Source organism: Mesoplodon bidens (genome assembly GCF_964165515.1).
Source record: "Mesoplodon bidens genome assembly, chromosome: 9".
NCBI classification, from domain to species: Eukaryota; Metazoa; Chordata; class Mammalia; order Artiodactyla; family Ziphiidae; genus Mesoplodon; species Mesoplodon bidens.
In genome coordinates, this window is record NC_138166.1 from 50,974,479 (window position 1) to 50,995,227 (window position 20,749).

Sequence of the window (20,749 nt, forward strand, 5' to 3'; positions counted from 1 at the left end):
GCGCCGCTGCCGCCGACGCCGCCGCTACCCTCGTTCTGAGATCCTTCCGCCCGTCCCATCGCGGCGCTGTGTCCTGACGCCCCGCACCCAGGACACACATGCTCCGGTGTCCCGCGATTATTAGAGGGTGATCTCCACTTAAGCCCACATACTCTTCTGTCTCTGTACCACCCGTGCCCTAGGTACCGCCTTCTTCTTCATGTCCTCTCTCCCAGCTTAAGGAGACCTCGGTGTTGTGGAGGTCCTTTTTAAGGGGCGCGGCCAGATCCAGGCCCCGCCCCGTTCTGTGACGCACAGGGTGGTGCGCTAGGGGCCGGGAGTAGGGGGTGGGGCTGGATTTAGTAGGGGGACCTGCGGGCCGGGGTCGACTCCCGTCGCGTGTGCCGGCTCTTCTCCCTCCGTCGATTCGGAGGAGCCGGGACGACCTCGGTCTCCAGCGTCTCCGGTGAACTGACGCGGGGGTGGCGGCCGGGATGGTGGTGCTGGGCTTACTGCAAGCGGGCAGGTTGGTGCTGGAGCAGGCTATGGAGCAAGTAACAGGCGGCAGCCTCCTATCCATGCTACTCATTGCCTGCGCCTTCACGCTCAGCCTGGTCTACCTGCTCCGCCTCGCCGTCGGCCACCTGGCCCCACTGCCGGCTGGGGCGGTACGTGCACCCCCAGGGGTTCTGGAGGGGGACGCTGCGACCAGGGCGACCGAAGGGCTAGCCGGGGTCTGGGACCGCGGTGGTGCTGGGCTGGGCAGTGGCGGCGGGCGCGCTGGGGGCTGGGGATGGGGTGGGGGTGGGGGACGGTGGCAGCGGCACTGATGCTGGTGGCGCTGGCGGTCGCGACTGCCTTGACCTTGCTGGGCTTGCTGCTGGGCGCCGCGATGTCGGTCGCGTTTCTGGTGGTGGCCGCGTGTCTGGTCCTGGCTGGGGTCGTGCTTGCCTCGATTGTGGTCGTAGTGCTGGCAGTGTTGGCCAAGGCACTGGTGGCCCTAATGGCCACGGCCGGATCCGGTGGCTGCGGCCCTGGCTGTGGCGCTGAGCGTCCGGTTGGCTGTGCTGGCCGCCGCAGGGGGTGTTTCGGGCCTGGTGGGGGCCCTGGTGGTGATGTTTTTGGCAGATTCGGCCATGCTGGCCGTCATCCTTGTGGCTACCCTTGTGTGGTTCAGTGTCCTGTGGGCTGTGTCATTACCCCTAATGGCGATTTACATCAGTATGAAAGGAGCTATGTTCAGTTTGGTAGAGTGAGAGTGACTGGAGTGTTGTAGGGACCTTCCTATGATGCTAATAAAATACCAGATCCTCTAACTTAGTGGCTTTACTGACCACTAGCTTCATGCTTCCCTAATACATTTGATGAAGGCATCCTTAGCCAGACAAACCAAGTAGCTTTTAAAACGACCCTTTTACTGACAATGGAATATACAGACTATTGACCAAGTAGTTTTAAAAATTATTTTTGTTTGAACCATATAACAGGCATGAGGCAGTTTGGTTTTTTTTCTGGCAGTTTTTTTTTCCTACATGTGGTATTTTTGAGGAAGTGTTATTTGTCTTTGGAAAGACAAAGGCAACTTTAGCGTTTTAAGATTGTTGCTGCTATTGTGCAAAAGAGTGAGTTTGTAGAGCTCCTTACTATTTGAGACCACGAAAGATATGAGGAGTATTATCCTTTTTTTATCATTCCAAGTTTGATTTCCAGGAGACTTGATGTTGTAATCTGCAGGTCTCATTTTGGGGCATCTGAAGTACCTTTTATAGTGTGTGCTAAAATGTTCCTGCTAGAACTGATGTAGAATCAATAGATCTAGATCATTTGTTGAGAGAAGCATGAAATGTGTTCTGTTTACTGATCAGTGTAGCTTCTTAAACATTTCCCTTCTTTCCCTCACGTTACTTTGTCTTTTTCCCTACCTTCTTTAGTCAAGATTTTGGGACTAAAATTGTGAGTGGTAGTAGAAATAAGTGGTGAAGAAACCATAGTTTGACTTTTCTGGTTTTTTCTACTAATGATTAGGATAGTTGCCTAGAGCCACTAATAATACTGGGCATATTCTAGAAAGTGTTCAGCATTTATAATTGCAATGCCTTGGTGTTTGTCTAGTTGTTTATCTTACACTAGATTTTGAGTTTCTGCTTTTTTTTTTTTGCGGTACGTGGGCCTCTCACTGCTGTGGCCTCTCCTGTTGCGGAGCACAGGCTCCAGATGCGCAGGCTCAGCGGCCACGGCTCACGGGCCCAGCCGCTCTGGGGCATGTGGGATCTTCCCGGACCGGGGCACGAACCCGTGTCCCCTTCATTGGCAGGTGGACTCTCAACCACTGCGCCACCAGGGAAGCCCTCTGCTCTTTTTACTATGGCTGTTCTGCTAAGGTATTTGCGGTTTGTTTGTTGTTAAGTTACTTTTGGTGCTTCATCTTTTGGTAACTTTTTAATATTAAGGACAAGTTTCTTTTTTTTTTTTTAGTCATGAAACTAAACTGAATGTTTTGTAATAGGAAATGTAAACTGGAAGGTTTTGTTTTGTTTTGTTTCCTCCTGTAGAAAAGTCCACCATATATTTTCTCTCCAGTTCCATTCCTTGGACATGCTATAGCATTTGGGAAAAGTCCAGTTGAATTCCTAGAAAATGCATATGAGAAGGTAAGTCTTCCAAATCATTAGAGGAAAATAAATGAGTGCTTTTCCAATTTTCTTTTAAACGGCAGAACATTAAAAAAACGTGTAATCTTACACTTATTCCCAGTATAGGAAACCGATAAAATTGGAGCTGCTCTGGTTTAAGAGCTGGAGGGGCCTTGGAGACCCTTTTATGTTCTTCCATGTCCTGGGATGATCTCTGAGGAAATCTAGTTCTGGCAACGATGGTTTAAAAACCACTGGCCTCAATTTTGTATTCACTGATCATAGTTAAAATTGATACTAATTGACCCTTCTTTTTCTTAACCATGCGTCTGTGGAATTTTCTAACCCGCTCTACGTGTCTTCTGTGACTTCACTTCCACTTGGGTGATCCACACAGCACTGTGGCCCCTCAAATCTTTGCCTCTCTCCTCCCCGATGAGCTTTCTCGTACCAGTTCAGCCATTTGCTCCACAGTGCCGCTTTGGACTTGTTGTCACTCTTACCTGTTTTACCTCCACAGTATTAATTTAGACACCCTATTCTCAGAGCACAACTACTTCTCCTGGTTAGCCTCTCCAGCTCCTTCCATTATAACGATTCTTTGACCTCATTAGATGGTCCAGTCCACTGTTCCACTTACTTTGTCCTGCTCCATCAGCCTTCTTTATGTTCCTTCTTTTTACACTTTGGGACCATGATCTATCATTTCAGTTACACTCTCGCCAGTACCTTAAATTTCCTTGCCCCTGGCTGTTCGTTGTGCTTTACCTGGTAAAAATCCAACCTTGGAGGGAGCCTAATGGTCATTTTTCCTTCCTTGTGCCAGATTAGGTCCTTCTAATTCCGTGATTGCCTACCTTGAATGAACTTTGAACACTGCTCAACAGTCCTATTATCTTTCTGTGGTTGGCTTACTTTCCCACTCAGCACAATGACTATTCAAACCTTCACTTTTTGAAACTTCTAAATCTTCCTACCTCTCTCTATTAAAGCAGATGACTTTGTCTCCTTTGTAAAGAGAGATTAAAAACCATCCGGTGGGAACTCCCTCATGTTCCCAATTTCAAACATACAAATCTACTTACAGCAATATATATATAAAATAGTATTCTCTTTTCTTCCTATTACATTAATAATTCTAAAACACTTAACTTTGTGCAGTACTTAGTGCTTTATATATATTATCTCACTGAAGCTCCACAAAAATACTTTCAGGTATATCCATTTTATAGATGACAAAACTGAGAAACCGGTTATTTAATTTGTTCTTGGGCTCATTGCTAGCTAGTGACCAAGCCAGGATTAATACATGGTCTGATATCTGAGTCTGTGCTTTTAATGATGATGTTAATACTACTACTACTAATAGAAACCACTTACATTATATTTACAATGGCCAATGCACTGTTTTCTTCTATGTATATATAATATAGGATGACATGAGATATATAGATATATATATATCATGGTATATATATAAAAATATATGTATATACTTAATCTTGACAACAGTTCTGTGAAGTAGGCATTATTATTATTATTCCCATTTTATAGGTGAGGGAAACTGAAGCACAGCAATGTTAATTTCTCTGACTGTAGGACCAGGGTCACAGCTAGTATGTGGAGGAGCTGGGATTTGAACCTCGGCATTCTGGCTCCAGAATCTTGTGCTCTAGCCCACTATATGCTGTCACCTTGATTTCATTACACTATTTTGCCTTCTATGGGAGATTAAACTCTCCATCCCTCTTTTGTCACAGGAACCTTCTGCTATTATTTCTTTTCTCTATAGTTGACTTCTCTCTCAACTAGATCTTTCCCATTTTCTCTGGAAAGTTCTCAAAGGTCACCCATTTAAAAAGACCAAAGCTTCTCTTGGCCACTCAGTCTCCTCTCATGTCCCTCCCCCTGCAGTGAGTTGTCTGTACTTAGTCCCTATTTCCACACGTCCTACTTACTTACTTTTTAGTCCACTCTAGTCTGTCTTTTAGCCCCTTCACTAATGAGCTCCATGTCCTAAACCCAATGAACTTGACTTCTCGGCTCTATTTGTCAGTGATGACCACTCCCTCCTTAAATGTGGCTTCTCTCATTTTTTCTTCTACTTCTGTGACTACTTCTTCTCTAACTCATTTGTGGGCTCACGCCTGGCCATTTACTGTTGGGGTTCACTGAGGTTTGGTCCTTGGCCTTTATTCTTTCCTAGATGATCTTGTCTCTACCTGCAGCTTCAGTTATTAGCCAGATATAGATAACACCCAAATTAATGTCTCTGGTTCAGGTCTCTTCCCTGATCTTCAGACCAGGATATCCACCTCCCACATGATTCTTAGTTGACCAAAGGCACCTGAAATCCAACATTTTAAAAGTCTGACCCTTGATTTTTCTCTCTTCAATCCTGGTTGTCCTATTTGCTTCTCTCACCATTGTTCTCCCAGTTTTGCAATGTGCCAGAGGCCTAGGAGTCATTCTTGATACTTCTCCATCCATCAATCCATTGCCAAGTCTGCAGGTTCTCTCTTTAAAATACTTCTGTATCCATCTGCTTCTGATCTCCACTACTCCTCCATTACCTTGTCCCAAGTATTCATCATCAGGTTCCTGTAACAGGCTCACTGGTCCTCTGGCTTTCCTTTAGTTCCTGTCCCTCTCTCCTCTCCATACAGGAGCCAGAGGGATCTTTCTTTTAAAATATGCACAGATTAGTCTCTTTCCCATGCAGTTTAAAAATCTTCCATCACATTTCATTGCTTGCAAGGATAAAACTTCCTGAATATGGCTTACGAGTCTCTGTATGGTCTCAGCCCTACCAGACTCTGCCCTCATCTCATCCTTTCCCTCTCTTTCTCTCACCTTTAGGACCTTTGTGCATGCTCAGCCATCAGGCTAACTGCTACCATCCTTCAGGTCTCAGCTCAGGTGTCTTTTTGTCTTTGTAGTCTCCCTTTGATCATTCTCTCATCACAGAGTTGCTTTCTGTTGTGTAGTACTTCTCACATTTGCAGTTTTACATTTGTTAATGTGATTATTTGATCAAGTTGTATCTTTTTCAATAGACAAAGTTTCATGAGTCACAGACAGTATTTTTGTTCATGATTGTATCCCCAGTGCCTACAGTCTGCAATAGTAATCAGAAAACTGCAAAGTATTTAACACTTAACTTGATAAACAAAAAATTAAAAAATGAAATCATTCAGTGTTGGTGAGATAGTGGTAACACTGAAAACTAAATAAACTTCTGGTGTCTTCATATAGCAAGTACTGTAGGAAAGGTCATACTCTTTGGCTACTCTTGTAAATTTATCTTTAACCAAAGGGGAAAAAATCTATATTCTCAGAGATATTCATTATATAATTATCTATAATAAGTAAAAAATGGACACATCAACCATAGTGAAAGAACAGTTAACATATGATGTCTGTGTGAAAGATATAAAATATTTTCAACATAAATAGTGAAAAAAGCAGAGTGGAAAGTTTTATTTATATTTTATTTGCAACTGAATGAATATAATTTGGACAAAGACTAGGGGAAGAATTGTATTAAGGTTTATGAATGTTTTAATTTTCAGCAATGTATTATTTTGTTATTTAAGATGAGTGTCCTAGCACTGCAGATTTTTTGGTAACATCACTATGGGTACTTTTCTCACTTTAGTATGGACCTGTATTTAGTTTTACCATGGTGGGCAAGACGTTTACCTACCTTCTGGGGAGTGATGCTGCTGCACTGCTTTTTAATAGTAAAAATGAAGACTTGAATGCAGAAGATGTCTACAGTCGTCTGACAACACCTGTGTTTGGGAAGGGAGTTGCCTATGATGTGCCTAATCCAGTAGGTGACACTGTTATCTTGAAGAAAGACAAATCTATACTATGATATTTATAGCTAGTAGTGTAAATTATATATCTAAGGTATAGAAGCAATTTATTCTTTGACTCAAAAATCTGAAGAATCATGAGACAGTTAAAAGAAGGAAAACCATGGGTAGCTGACAAAGAATGGGTATTTTGTCTTATAGTTGCTGGCATGGACTAAGCAATTTTAAAGGGCTTCCTGTACAAAGAAATAGAATCAATGAGAACTTAGTGTATTAGGATTTGATTTGAGCGAGTAAGAAGAAAAATCCCATTACTTCATCAGGAGGGCCTCCTACCTTCCTACTCCCACCTGAAATTTTAGCATAAGAGCTCTTTTGAGCTAGAGAGATTGTTGGCTTTAGAAGTTTGTGTGATTTCTTTCCTCCCCCAAAGTCAAATATTAAAGTGCTGCAATTTGATGTAAAATGCAAATCAGATAATTAGCCCAATTACTTGTGGGCTCTGGCTGTGAACTACCATGCATTACCCAATACCCTAGTATAGCAGGTAAGAATTGACATTGTTGCTTCTGGGGATTGAGGAGGTGTGGGCGAATGAATAGCTCTCCTCAAGACCAAAAGCAAGAGCCTTGGGCAATCCCTCTGGTTGGATATAGCTATTCATTTTCCACACAGCTTCTCAGATTCTTAAAATAGAACTGCCCCAAAGGGCTAAAACCATTCTTAGTCTTAGTGTGAATTTATTCCGACCGTATTACATTCTAATTAAACTTTTGGAAGATAGCGTAAATGAGGAATGGTATTTGTTTGGGAATAAATGGGAGAATGTGAAGGAGGATAAAAATTAGCAAAGGGTAATGGACTTTTGGGAGATTGTGTTGGCATCTGGGTTGGGTTGGAAGACTAGAATATAACAGAATAGGACTAGTGAGCCGTGGAGTCAGGAGTGGGGAAAGCGTGTATGTATAGAAAGCAAGGCAGGAAGTGGGATTCCTAATTTATCATTTGTCTTGGGCCTGCATAGCAAGTGTCTTCTATGTGTTACTTCAGATATATGCATAGGTGCTTTAAATTTCCCATATCTGGTGTGTAGTTAAGAAAATTATTCTTATTTTTATTTTCAATTTTTCAGAAAATTGTTTTCTTTGAGTGTTAAAGAGTTATAATAACCCAAATGAATCTTATGATAAAACAAAGTTGTGTTTTAATTCTTATATACCCTTAATATTTTGAAGGTTTTCTTGGAGCAGAAGAAAATGTTAAAAAGCGGTCTTAACATAGCCCACTTTAGACAGCATGTTTCTATAATTGAAAAAGAAACAAAGGAGTACTTTCAAAGTTGGGGAGAAAGTGGAGAAAAAAGTAAGCAAAATGTTTTGGTTTTGCATTTGTCCTAATATGTCTACTTTTCTGTGACTAGAAATCTTAAGAGTGTATGTGTATGTGTGTGCGTGTGTGTGTGTGTGTGTGTGTAAAAAGCAAACTACACCATATGTAAAACCACCTTAGATTTAATGAAATGAACATGTTATGATTACCGTGGAGTTAAAAGACCTGAGAGGAAGTGATTACAGTAAGTCCCCTACATACGAACCTTCAAGTTGCGAACTTTCAAAGATGTGATTGTGTGCTGTATGCCAGCTGTTGTACTGTACTACTGTACTTTTCAAGGTACTGTACTGTAAGATTAAAAATGTTTTCTTTGTTTTTTGTGTTTGATGAATTATTTGTGTGAAAAGTATTATAAACCTATTACAGTACAGTACTATATAGTGGATTGTGTTAGTTGGGTACCTAGGCTAATTTTGTTGGACTTACGGACAAATTGGACTAACAAATACACCCTCGGAACAGAAGTTGTTTGTATGTAGGGGACTTACTGTATTGCTGCTCATTTAGCAAAACCTTAAAATGGGTTAATTAATGTGTTTATTATTTAGCTCATTTATGTGAATAATATAAAAGTGATTCATAATTGAATTTTGAAATAAACTGAATGTAAAACTTACATTCAAGGTCATTTTAATATAATAAATTAAAAATTTTGAACTCCCAATGTGCAAGTAGAAGTCTAAATGACTTAATTATATATGTATTACATTATTTTTCTCCTATTGTATGGGAATGATTTATTCCAAGAGAAATAAATTTAAATACATAAGCTTACTGTACCACCAAAAGTGTGATTTTAGCTGTTCCCAATAGAACTCTTTAAAAAATGTATTGTATGCTTTCTCGCATTATATAGGGAGTATATTGAATGTAACTTAAAATTCTTTGGATTCTGTGAATCCAGTTTTTATATTGGACTGCAGTAATTGTTGCCTTCAGAGACAATTGTCATACTCATAGCAGGAAGCAACATCTGCCTACAGGGCAATAAGACCTCTGTGTAGGTCACCACATTCTGGGTCTGGTCTTCAGCTTCTGTAAAAGGTCCAGAACCTGGTTTTATTTAATATACCTAAAGTTCATGGGACATATTTCCTATTCTACAAGAAGCTGATTGATGCATGAACTAGAACTCCAACTGAATAAATACAAGTGAGATATAATTATGGCACCAAGAACCCCAGAATATTTGCTGAACTTCTCTTTTTTGGCAATCTAATTGGAAAGCCAAATGATAACTGGAAGTTCGTTTGGTGAACATGGAATTAAAGAACAGGATATTGATTGGGTAATTTTTATGACTTTTAAAGTGTCACCCAGATGTGCTTGCCTGATGCATCTGTCTCTAATGTTTGGATATACAAGTCGGTGGTTACAGTTTTCTTTTATGTGTGGTCAAGACTTCAGTTTTTTTCTGACCTTTGAGTTTCCCACTTTTCAGGTTTTTTCCCACTTTTGACCTGGGGAATAATCCATTCTTCAGTCTTTGGACTGCTATTCCTTGGAAAGCACCTTATTATTGTCCCCATATGCACTAAATAACCTTTTTACTGCCTTTATTATACTGTGATCTGGAACTCAGATAGCCACATTCATTTTTTTTTTAACCACATTCATTTTTATCTTCATTTTATCTTTTCAAGATGAAGGGCTCATGAGTATGAGTGAGGTTTTAGATACCTTTGTGGCATCTATTTTGGCTGTCCAGAGAGGTGGAGTGCCTTCCATCATTTGGTTTCTTGCCTCTCTTTGTTGTAGCCACATATTTATAGGCTTTTTTTGATGGTATGAATAGGATCTTGTTGGTTCCTGAGTTAAGTTTTTATTCTCATTTCCTTCACGGTACTTTTATATCTCTAAGAAAACAGAACATTTCAAAAGAATTTTTGGCAAAAGTAATGAGAATGATCTTTTTCCCTCTAGATTTGTTTGTAGCTCTTTCTGAGCTCATAATTTTAACAGCTAGCCATTGTTTACATGGAAAGGAAATCAGAAGTCAACTCAATGAGAAGGTGGCACAACTGTATGCAGATTTGGATGGAGGTTTTAGCCACGCAGCCTGGCTCTTGCCAGGCTGGCTCCCTTTGCCTAGTTTCAGGTATGGATAAAGAAACGATACTTGGTCATTTCACTTTGTTTAATTACTGTAGTGTTGGTTTGCTTTGTATTAACAAAGATAAAAATTAAATATAAAACCAACAAATTGGGGGAGATTATGAGCCTCCATTCTTCTGTAAGCATTCGATATTTCTTTACACAGTGAGTTTATTTAAGGTAAGTTTCAGTTAATTAGAAAGGTAATTTGTTGTCTATCTGTTCCGATATTTTAAAACCTACTTATCTCACATATTCCGTGTACTCAGGATGGTTTTTCAACTCTACCTAAAAGTGTTACAGCCTTTCTAAGCAGTTGTTTGAAAGTATTTGACTCATTTGTAGTATATTGTGAAGTTTGTTTTGAAGTATTAGTACCTTTCTTTAATTTTCTCTTTGTCTCCTTGACAGCTCTATTGTTATCTCCTTAAGAGCAGGGATCATCTATGATACAGAGAAACATTGCTTATAGGACTTGACGAGTAGCTTAGTGTCTTGCATATTAGTAGTCTCTCTGTGCCTTTGTTGATTCATTTCTGTTCAGGTGAAAAATGGGGATTTATTCTAATGCTAAATCCTGCAGAAGAACCAGAGTGACTCTGTCTGCTTCAAGAATTAATTTGGTTAAAATTGGAATTCCACGTTAATGTAAAAGAGTATTCTGCTTTCTCTTAAACTGGAAAATGGTTATAACGGAATAATCATTTGAGTCTTATTTTAGACCTTTAGTTAGAACACAGGTGGTGTGTAAAGAATCAGGGATATGTATGTTAAAACACATTTCCTGCCTTTAAGGACCTTAGAAATACCTAACAATATAAGATTTTCATGGCTTCTTTTTTTTCTCTTGGTTCTGAGTTTTGTCAGTTTGATGCCTGAAAGTATTACCTTATTTTTTAAAGTCATTTTCATGTTTGAATTACAGACGCAGGGACAGAGCTCATCGAGAGATCAAGAATATTTTCTATAAGGCAATCCAGAAACGCAGAGAATCAGGAGAAAAAATTGATGACATTCTCCAAACTTTACTAGATTCTACTTACAAGTAAGAGCTCTTCAGGTCACATATTAAACTGAAGCAGGAAATTTTTTTATACATTAAAACAGTTAAATAATATGTACATTTAAAAAGTAATAATGCTGGCAAAATTAGTAGCTATGACCTTTGAACTTTTTTAATGGATGAGACATAAATTACTGGGATCCTGTGCCTTACTAGAATCCCAGTACTGTGCATGGTGAAAAGTTTGCTAGTAAACCTCAATGGAGTCTTTTGTAACCAGTATCATATTTTCTATTGGTCTGTCTCTTCCCTAAAGGAAAAAAAAAAAAATTCTGACTTGTGATGGGCAAATGCAAGAGAAAAATTCATTCATTTTGACCCTTTGTATAAAGGTTGAGACATGAAATGTGTCTGCCAAATGTTAAATTTATGTATGTGGTCCATTCTTTAGGGATGGGCATCCTTTGACAGATGATGAAGTAGCAGGCATGCTTATTGGACTGCTCTTGGCGGGGCAGCATACATCCTCAACTACCAGCGCCTGGATGGGCTTCTTTTTGGCCAGAGACAAAACACTTCAAGCAAAATGTTACTTAGAACAGAAAACAGTCTGTGGAGAGAATCTGCCTCCCTTAACTTATGACCAGGTTTGTTGGATTTTCAGTTTCATTGCTGCCTCTGACACTGAGTATGTGTGGCTAATTTTTAAAGGGGACAATTTGGGATTTTCTATATACTATAGATTAAATTGATTAGATTCTTTATTTTTAGAAAATACCCCATAGCCTTCCCTGAAATGTCCTAATCCTGGATCCAGTTTACTAGTATTCTTTTGAGGATTTTTGCATCTATATTCATAAAGGATAGTGGTCTGTAGTTTTATTGTTATGTCTTTGACAGGTTTTGGTATCAGAGTATTACTGGTCTCAGAGAATGAGTTTGGAAGCATTCCCTCCTCTTTTACTTTTTGGAAGACTTTGTGAAGGATTGGTGTTATTTCTTTCTTACATGTCTGGTAGAATTCACCAGTGAAGCCATCTACATCTGTGCTTTCTTTGTGGGAAGTTTTTTGATTACCAATTCAATGTCTTCACTTGTTACAGGTCTATTCATACGTTCTGTTTCTTTTTAAGTCAGTTTTGGCAATTTGTGTCTTTCTAGGAATTTGTCTATTTCATCTAGGTTGCCTAATTTGTTGGCATACAATTGTTAAAGTATTCTCTTAGCATCCTTTTTATTTCTATTAGGTCAATAGTGATGTCTCTTCTTTCATTCCTGATTTTAGTAACTTTTAAAGTGATAGCTTAATTGATACATAATTCAGATACTATAAAATCTACCCACTTAAAGTATACAATTCACTGGTTTTTAAAATATATTCAGAATTGTGAAACCATCATCACAATTTCACTTTAGAGTATTTACATCACTTCCAAAAGAGAGCCAGTACCCATTAGCAGTCATGCTTCATTTCCCCTGCCCCTGGCAACCACTAATCTACTCTTTGTCTCTATGGATTTGCCTATTCCGGACATTTCATATGAATGGAATCATACAATATGTGGTCTTTTGTGACTGGCTTCTTTCACTTAGCATGTTTTCAAGGTTAATCCATGTTGTAGCATGTATCAGTACTTAAATCTGTTTTATTGCCAAGTAATATTCCATCGTATGGCTGTACCACATTTATTTATCTCTTCATCAGTTGATCGACATTTGGGTTGTTTCCACCCTTTGGCTACTGTGAATAACACTGCTCTAAACATTTGTGTATAGGTTTCAAAAAAGCTGACATTGATGATTTTTGCTAATGTTTTCATTTTTTAGATGAGTGAATTTTTGGAGGTCCTTACCATGCCATTCTTCAGAGTGATCCGTTATCTTGCCTTCTTTTTCTTTACTGACCATGGACAGTAATAAAATAAGATATTCCCAGTTACCCTGAACTTGTTTGTATCCTGTTGAAGTATGTTAAATATTTGTAAAACTCGGGAAATTTTTTCACTTTTTAGCTCAAGGATCTAAATTTTCTTGATCGCTGCATAAAAGAAACATTAAGACTTCGACCTCCTATAATGACCATGATGAGAATGGCCAGAACTCCTCAGGTGAGTCTCCTGGCTAGATCTTTTCCTCTGTGCCCCCAGTTGTTATTTATCAAAAAGACATATCATAATATCAAAGAGAATTTTTTTAAATTAAAAAAGTAGAATAATCACTTCTACATAATTTTCAGTTTTACATATTTTAAATGTATAAATATTTTTACATAATTGCAGACAGTATACATGCTCATCTGTTCTCCCTACATTTTAATTTAACAATTAGGGTTTTTAAAAATGGAAGTATATATTTTTCTTTGTTTTTAAAATAACATATGTGTTGTAAAAAATTGTAACAGGGCTTCCCTGGTGGCGCAGTGGTTGAGAGTCCGCCTGCCGATGCAGGGGACACGGGTTCGTGCCCCGGTCTGGGAAGATCCCACATGCCGCGGAGCGGTTGGGCCCGTGAGCCATGGCCGTTGGGCCTGCGCGTCCGGAGCCTGTGCTCCGCAACGGGAGAGGCCACAACAGTGAGAGGCCCGCATACAGAAAAAAAAAAAAAAAAAAATTGTAACAGTGTGGAAGTGTGTAAATTGGATTATGAAAGGTTCCTTGAAATCCCACCCCTACCCCCAAGGCATTATCACTTTTTAAAATTTGTGTATATACTTCCAGCCCAATGTGTGTTATTTGGAAATCATCTTGAGTTAAAATAATTTTTAACTGGCCTATCATGTAGCCAGTTTTAAAATATATGTATATTTCATGTATATTAATGCTTTATTACACAATGGTCTGATTATTTGTTAGAATATTTTTAAATTATCTAGTGAAATGTGTTGCTTTCATTTGTAGACTGTGGCAGGGTATACCATTCCTCCAGGACATCAGGTGTGTGTTTCTCCCACTGTCAATCAAAGACTTAAAGACTCATGGGTAGAACGTCTGGACTTTAATCCTGATCGCTACTTACAGGACAATCCAGCATCAGGAGAGAAGTTTGCTTATGTGCCATTTGGAGCTGGTAAGATGATTACATTTGACACTTGAAATGTTTGTTCTGATAACATATTTGTGCCTGTCAGAATAATCCATGTGAATTTTATTTACAAATATCTTTCCCTTTCCTCATAGGGACATTTCTGCAAACATCTGTAGGAGTGTAATCTTTGCAGGTTGGAAAAAATATTTCATTTGTACTAAAGGAAATAGTTCTGTGAATCCTTATAATGTTCTATTACCTTCTAACCTATCTAAATTTATCAGTTCTAATCTTTATAGTCCACCCTGTTTTCCCTTATAAGTATTTAAAGCTCTTTGTGAATTCTGTTTTAAAGAACCACTGGAGTTAGCACACCATTTGGGCAATTATTTCAGGCTAAATATGATGAGACAATCAGCATTACAGAAAAAGCAATGGCACGGAAGCTTTTCTGGATTGTTAGTGAACTTTTTGGTTCTCTGCCTATATATCCTGATGATAAGATGGTCTTTAAATTTGGGCAGGTTGTGCATAGGTACGCAAACCTCTGCATTTCAATTAAGATCCTAAAATAACACAGGCAGACTCTCGTTCCTCCAATAATTTCTCCATTCACTGGTACTTTGTACAGATTAAACTATATTCTATGAATTATTTGTTTTTCCAAAGAGATCATTTAAGTGACATGACATTTTTGTCATTGGTCACACCTTTTCCATACATAAACGAAAGTATAAAGTCCTTTGGGAACTTCAGATCTTAATAACTATTTAGTAAAGAAATTCAATAACGGTATATGATATAAATATCAATAAAAGAGTCATAGATTGTTCAAGTAGTTGGAAGGGGCATTAGTTCTCCAGCCCAAATTCTGCCCCATTTCTAAACTGGCAATTATCTGGCTTTTATCTGGGGTTAGTGCAGACCCCATTGGTTAACAGCTTAGTCCCACAAGACTGTCCCTCACCACTTTAGATGCCAATTACAAGTCCAGGTTGTCACCTGTTTTTCTGACCAACTGGCTATAAATTCGAGGTTCTCTAGATCCCCTCCTTGGGGTTCCATAATGTGTTAGAATGGCTCACAGAACTTAGAAAACTTTATTTACTAGACTACTGGTTTACTATAAAAGTATACAACTCAGGAATAGCGTGATTGAAGAGAAGCATAGAGCAAAGTAGAAGGAAGGGGCACACAGCTGCCAAGCCCCCTGTGGGTATGCCACCCTCCCAGCACCTCCACATGTTTACTATCCTCGAAGCTCTCTGAACACTGTCCCCTGTCCTGTCCCTTCCCTGTACTTCTGTAGGGATTTTGTGTCGGCTTCATTATTACATAGGCACGATTGATTAAATCACTGGTCATTGGTGATTAATTCAACCTCCAGACCCTCTCCCTCCTGGAAGCTGGGGGATATTGCTGAAAGTTCCAACCCTCTAATCACGTGGTTGGTTCCCCTGGCAGTCACCTCATTAGCAAACTCACCTGTGGTTGAAAGGGGCTTGTTACGAATAACAAAAGGCTCTTTTCCTCTTTGACCTTTATTGCTCTTTTCACTTAAGAAATTCCACAGGTTTGAGGAGCTCCGTGCCAAGATGGAAGACTAAATACGTATTTCTTATTGCAAACCACATTATCACAGTTGCCATACCTTAGTATTGAAGTCAGATTTGAAGTCAGTTTAAGTCCTCCAACTTTGGTTCGTCTTGTTAAGGATCGCTTTGGATATCCTAGTCCTTTGGATTTCTGTATGCATTTTATAATCAGCTTGTCAGTTTTTACACGTATATGACCTTTTAAATTTTGATGTGCTGCTATTTTTGGTTTATTAAATTCCTTTTTTCTTCCATTATCATTTGTAATGGCATTTAAAGTTTTGATTGGAAGGTTCATATTAACTTTTGACTATGGCTGTCTTGGGACAGAAGTTAAGAATATTCTAGTATATTTCCAAACTAGATTATCACTGTATGTTTCAAACCTTACTTATTTTTAACCTAGATAGATAGATGTTAGGTTTCAAATAAACAATTGGAAAAATGATTGTATAATTACCCATGTGCTGTTTCCCCTAATAAGAGACATTAAAAATCTCTTGGGATTTTTATTATTTACATTCTTGTGAAAAGAATGTGTCATCTTTTTACTATAATATCTGTATATCTGCTATTCACCTTAACTGTAGATAAACAAATTTTATCACTCCAGGTTCAAAGACATGAGAAAGAATTTCAGCCGACTGTTATGGAAATGTTTTCTCTTACAGGGCGTCATCGTTGTATTGGAGAGAATTTTGCTTACGTTCAAATCAAGACAATTTGGTCCACTATGCTTCGTTTATATGAATTTGATCTCATTGATGGATATTTTCCCACTGTAAATTATACAACAATGATTCACACCCCTGAAAACCCAGTTATCCGATACAAACGAAGATCAAAATGAAAAAGGCAGCAAGGAACTAAAATGTGAAACATCACTGTAAACTGCAAAAGCATTGAAGAGAATGAAGTCTACGAAACAACTTCCAGTGTACTTTTTTTTGAGTGTGTAATTTTAAAAGACAGCCAGCTTAACTTACGGTTTTTATATTTTAACTGAATGGTTCCATCAAATCCAATGGCATTTCAGAAATTTTCCAATAGTCTTATGATGGATAAAGGAAAACTATAAATTTTTACATAGTTGGTTTCCTTTCCTTTAAGGAAATCAGGCTCATTAGTTTGGGGGGGATCTTTGGTAATTGGCAGATTCTAAGTAACACAATTTCCAGGTATTAATTTTAGGAGTATACATAGCCCTTGGCAAGTAAGTTCAGAGTGTTCAACTCTTGTACTAGATCTGCAAGTATAAAAGCCCAGTGAAATACTTGGAAGCCTCAGATTATTCATTTGTTGGGCAATGTATGTATGTGTAAGGATGGGTGGGTAGGGAATAAACTCACCTTTAAAGCCTTGGATCAAAGAGAATCCTATTGTTTTGGGATGATGAGATTTAGCAATGATGGAGCTATATTGTAGGAAAATATATTTGAAATAACCAGAAGCACTGTCTGTAGGAAATTGAGATCTATGACAATGACTAATTATTGTTTTTCCTAAAAAATAATTAATGAAAGACTGCTTGTGTAACTTGATCTAATTACTAAATATTACATATTTATCTGTTTGATAAATTTGTATCTGGTTCCACATAGTTGCATCTGTGTGGAAGTCCAAAATAAAGTCCTTGAGGGATGTTTTGTTCTTTTTGGCTCAAGGTGGTTCCTGCTTCCTCTCCAGAATCTAATTAGGGATGTTTGTTACTAGTTCTGTTAGTTTAGGTTAACAAGCTTTTTATTTTTTCTTTTTAAATACAAAATCTGAGATCAGGGAATCTGGCTTTAAGATAAGGGTAATACGAAGCCGGGGTCTTGGGAGTGTATCACTGGTCAAATTCTGTGAAGCCTGAGTTCAAGAATCAACTCAAATTATAACTGGAGACGTAACTATATGATACCTGTAATTTGACCACATACTTTGATATTACTAGATGAGGTAAACATACTTTCCCTTATGTATATTACAGTTCTGTTTAAAAGGCTGGAGGACTCATGTTAAACTCTATTTGTGAAGCTAATATCTGTGTTGTTGAGTTTTTCACATTAAAATTATCTTTGAGAGTATAGTCTGCATTCACAAATTGTAAAGTGTGTGGTTCAATGAGTGGAATTTAGGAATCTAGGAACTTGGATGGGAAAAAAGTTCCATCTTTATTTGTACTTATTTCAAACTGTAATTTAATATTTTCTTTATTTATGAATTTAGTCAACAAACCACACTAGTATTAGCAGTACTCATGATTTTGCAAACAGAAATCACATACTTTTCATATCCCATTATAGATGTTGCAGATCTCTTGAAATATCTTTAACTTTCATCACTACTTTGACATTACGGTATTATAGTTATTAGATCTGCTAGATCTTATTTCTTTACTCATCACAAAAATTTTTTAAAGTTTGACTATTTCTATATAGTTGGTTTCCTTTACAATCCTGTGTATTTTATGTCTTTAAAAGCATTATTCTGAGAAGGGATCCATAGTTTCACAAGATTGCTAGAGAGGTTCATGGCACAAAAAAAAGTTAAAACTCTGGTAAGGCTGGTCCATGTTTAGTGAATAGTTTTAAGAAGACTTAAAAAAAGATTTAGTTAGTTTTTTTTTTTGCGGTACGCGGGGCTGTCACTGTTGTGGCCTCTCCCATTGCGGAGCACAGGCTCCAGACGCACAGGCTCAGCGGCCATGGCTCACGGGCCCAGCCGCTCCACGGCATGTGGGATCCTCCCAGACTGGGGCACGAACCCGTGTCCCCTGCATCGGCAGGCGAACCCTCAAGCACTGCGCCACCAGGGAAGCCCCAAGATTTAGTTTTTAACCACAGACCAATTATTGAGAAGCATTAACAAGTTTGACTGCAGAGGCCTAATGTCATAAGGATGGTGATGGTCAAATGATACGGGAATGAAATAAGATTGATCAGAGCACTTGTTTATCTGCTCTTTTCTTCATTCTCTCTTAAGAGTAGAATTGCCTTGAATGGAAAGCTATGTTTAGCTAAAAAAGGTTTTACCCACAACCTCCCCTCTTCAACTAACTGTTTTAGAATACATTTGTAACTTCTAGAACTCCTTATTGGAACCCAGCTGCTAATATGGAAAATTTAGGCAATTTGAAATTTCCAAGAGTGTAGATTGCCTGTTTGTGTTGGTGTAAATCACAGAATATCTAATGGTAAGATAAAATCCTCTGGAAATAAGTATCAAATACTACTCTTCTTGCTATTTTAGTGATGGCCATGTTATCAGGAGGACTCTAATTAAGAAATAACATTGAGATCTATATTATCTCTGTGAAAGCGTCTCACTCTGAATTTGGATTGGACAGCAGGAATACTGCTTAATTCTGCTGCATTGTGGTTAATAAAATTTAAGATTCTGTATTATCTTAGTGGGCATGGCTTTGTGAGGACACACCTTTGGATACAAGTAACCTTAAATATAATAGGGCAAATATGGATTAATAATGAAAATACCCATTTGGCTTCTAAAAAACACTATATGTAGCCTTAAAGTTGATAAAAAAGGCACATGGAAAAACTCTTTCTCCGTGTAGGGAAAGAAAAATCCCAACAGTAGCTAATTCTAAAATTAGGACAACTTTCTGAATCTCTAAATGCTACATAATTGAGATGTATAATGTGATACATACTACCGTAGGCTGAATGTCTGTGTCTCCCCAGATTTGTACGTTGAAACCTAATCCCCAATTTGTTGGTATTTGTAAGTGGGGCCTTTGGGAGGTGATTAGGTCATGGCGGCAGAGCTCTCACGAATGGGATTAGTGCCCTTATAAAAGAGACATTGGAGAGCCCCCTTGCCCCTCTGCCACGTGAGGACACAGTGAGAAGATGGCAGTCTACAAAATCAGGAAATGGGCTCTCACCAGACGTCAAATTTGCTGGCGCTTTCATCTTGGACTTGCTAGCCTCCAGAACTAGAAATCAATAGAATAGAAATAAATTTCTATTGTTGTTACAAGCCACCCAGGCTATGGTATTTTCTTATAGCAGCCCAAACGTACTAAGACATGCACCAAGAACTATGGCTTGTTAAAAGTGAAGAAGGTTCAAATACAGTGTAGTTAAAATGGTGAAGTCATTTTTATTTCAGTACTTGACAAAATATCCCATAAAATTCAAAACTTCTACCATTATACAAAAATAAGTCTCTACAAGTGATATTATCTGTCTTCATCACCAGTAGCAAATATATTAGGCAGAAACATATAACTTCAGTAGCCTTATAAGAAAAGTGCAGGACACCTCAAGCTACACATTCAACAGTAATATAATGCCAAAAGTTTAATCTTTTCACCCATTTGATAAATACACAAGGTTTATAATTTAAATCATTTAAATTAGCATTCCACAAATATACATGTAATTTCATGATTATTGTGCATGAATACATACACAATGCTTATATGTACAAATTCCAGTTTGTTTTCATGTGCTGGCAAGGGATTTGTATACAATCATAAGCTGTGTTCAGATTGGTCCCATTGAATATCCACAATACAAAAGCACAAAAGAACCACTGATTTACAAAAGGGAATTTGTTTAAAATCACTTCGATTCATGATGTTTCAAAGGATTATCTTCTCATGCCAGCATGAAACTGAGTTGAACCTATAAGACAGGAACAGGATAGTTCAATAATTTCAAATTAGATTGTGACTTAAGAGTATTTCATGATGGGCAGAAGATTATTACCCATCATTTTTTAAAAAATGCTTTGTTTTCCTCTAAAAAAGTCTTATTCAGACCTGAACTGATTTTTTAAAAGGGATTTTTAATATATATTTAAAAGCCACTGTGGCTGGCTCCATAGCATGCTAAGTGAGATTAATGTTAAGATTCTCTGTAAAGTGCCCTGCAGGTTCAATGTTCTATACCTCTTGATATATCTTTTGGTCTTCAAAATCTGGGTCTTGTGAAATTTAGATGCTCAAACCAACAAAGCCCAGCTATGATAATAAAAGTTTCCTACAACTACAAGTTTCTTGGGTTAGGTGATTTTTTGTATGAAGAGATAAACTAATAACTTAAATAACTGGTTATTAGTCCTATCTATTTTGTGGGAATAGTAGGAGAAAAGGGTCTCTAATAATAGTAACATATATATACATATATATATATACATACATATATATATATATATGTAAAGCCCATTAAATTAAAATGATTCAAAACCTTTGCATCA

The 20,749-nt window shown here is 38.1% G+C and overlaps 2 protein-coding genes across 5 annotated transcripts in view; one reads left to right on the forward strand and one right to left on the reverse strand.

Annotated features, from left to right (window-relative positions):
• Window positions 1–318: 318 nt before the first annotated feature.
• CYP51A1 (cytochrome P450 family 51 subfamily A member 1) lies at window positions 319–18,804 on the forward strand. The gene is made up of 10 exons (XM_081243416.1): window positions 319–647; window positions 2,532–2,630; window positions 6,271–6,447; window positions 7,669–7,795; window positions 9,749–9,923; window positions 10,845–10,964; window positions 11,374–11,569; window positions 12,935–13,030; window positions 13,820–13,988; window positions 16,213–18,804. The coding sequence occupies exons 1-10, from the start codon at window positions 474–476 to the stop codon at window positions 16,389–16,391; spliced, it is 1,512 nt and encodes a 503-aa protein (XP_081099542.1). The 5' UTR covers window positions 319–473; the 3' UTR covers window positions 16,392–18,804.
• The window catches only part of AKAP9 (A-kinase anchoring protein 9), a 153,217-nt gene continuing 150,048 nt past the window's right edge, over window positions 17,581–20,749 (reverse strand). For all 4 annotated transcript variants that reach the window (XM_081243401.1, XM_081243399.1, XM_081243398.1 and 1 more), the window contains one exon: window positions 17,581–20,175. In XM_081243401.1, coding sequence (XP_081099527.1) covers window positions 20,141–20,175 — 35 coding nt within the window. In that variant the 3' untranslated portion in view covers window positions 17,581–20,140. The remainder of the gene's footprint in view (window positions 20,176–20,749) is intronic.

What these genes read in the sequence shown, in the direction of transcription:
- CYP51A1 (XM_081243416.1), top strand. Translation starts at nt 474, where the DNA reads ATGGTGGTGCTGGGCTTACTGCAAGCGGGCAGGTTGGTGCTGGAGCAG. An exon ending in CTCCCTTTGCCTAGTTTCAG is followed by an intron (nt 9,924 to 10,844) that starts GTATGGATAAAG and finishes TTTGAATTACAG; the next exon opens with ACGCAGGGACAGAGCTCATC. An exon ending in TTATGTGCCATTTGGAGCTG is followed by an intron (nt 13,989 to 16,212) that starts GTAAGATGATTA and finishes TTTCTCTTACAG; the next exon opens with GGCGTCATCGTTGTATTGGA.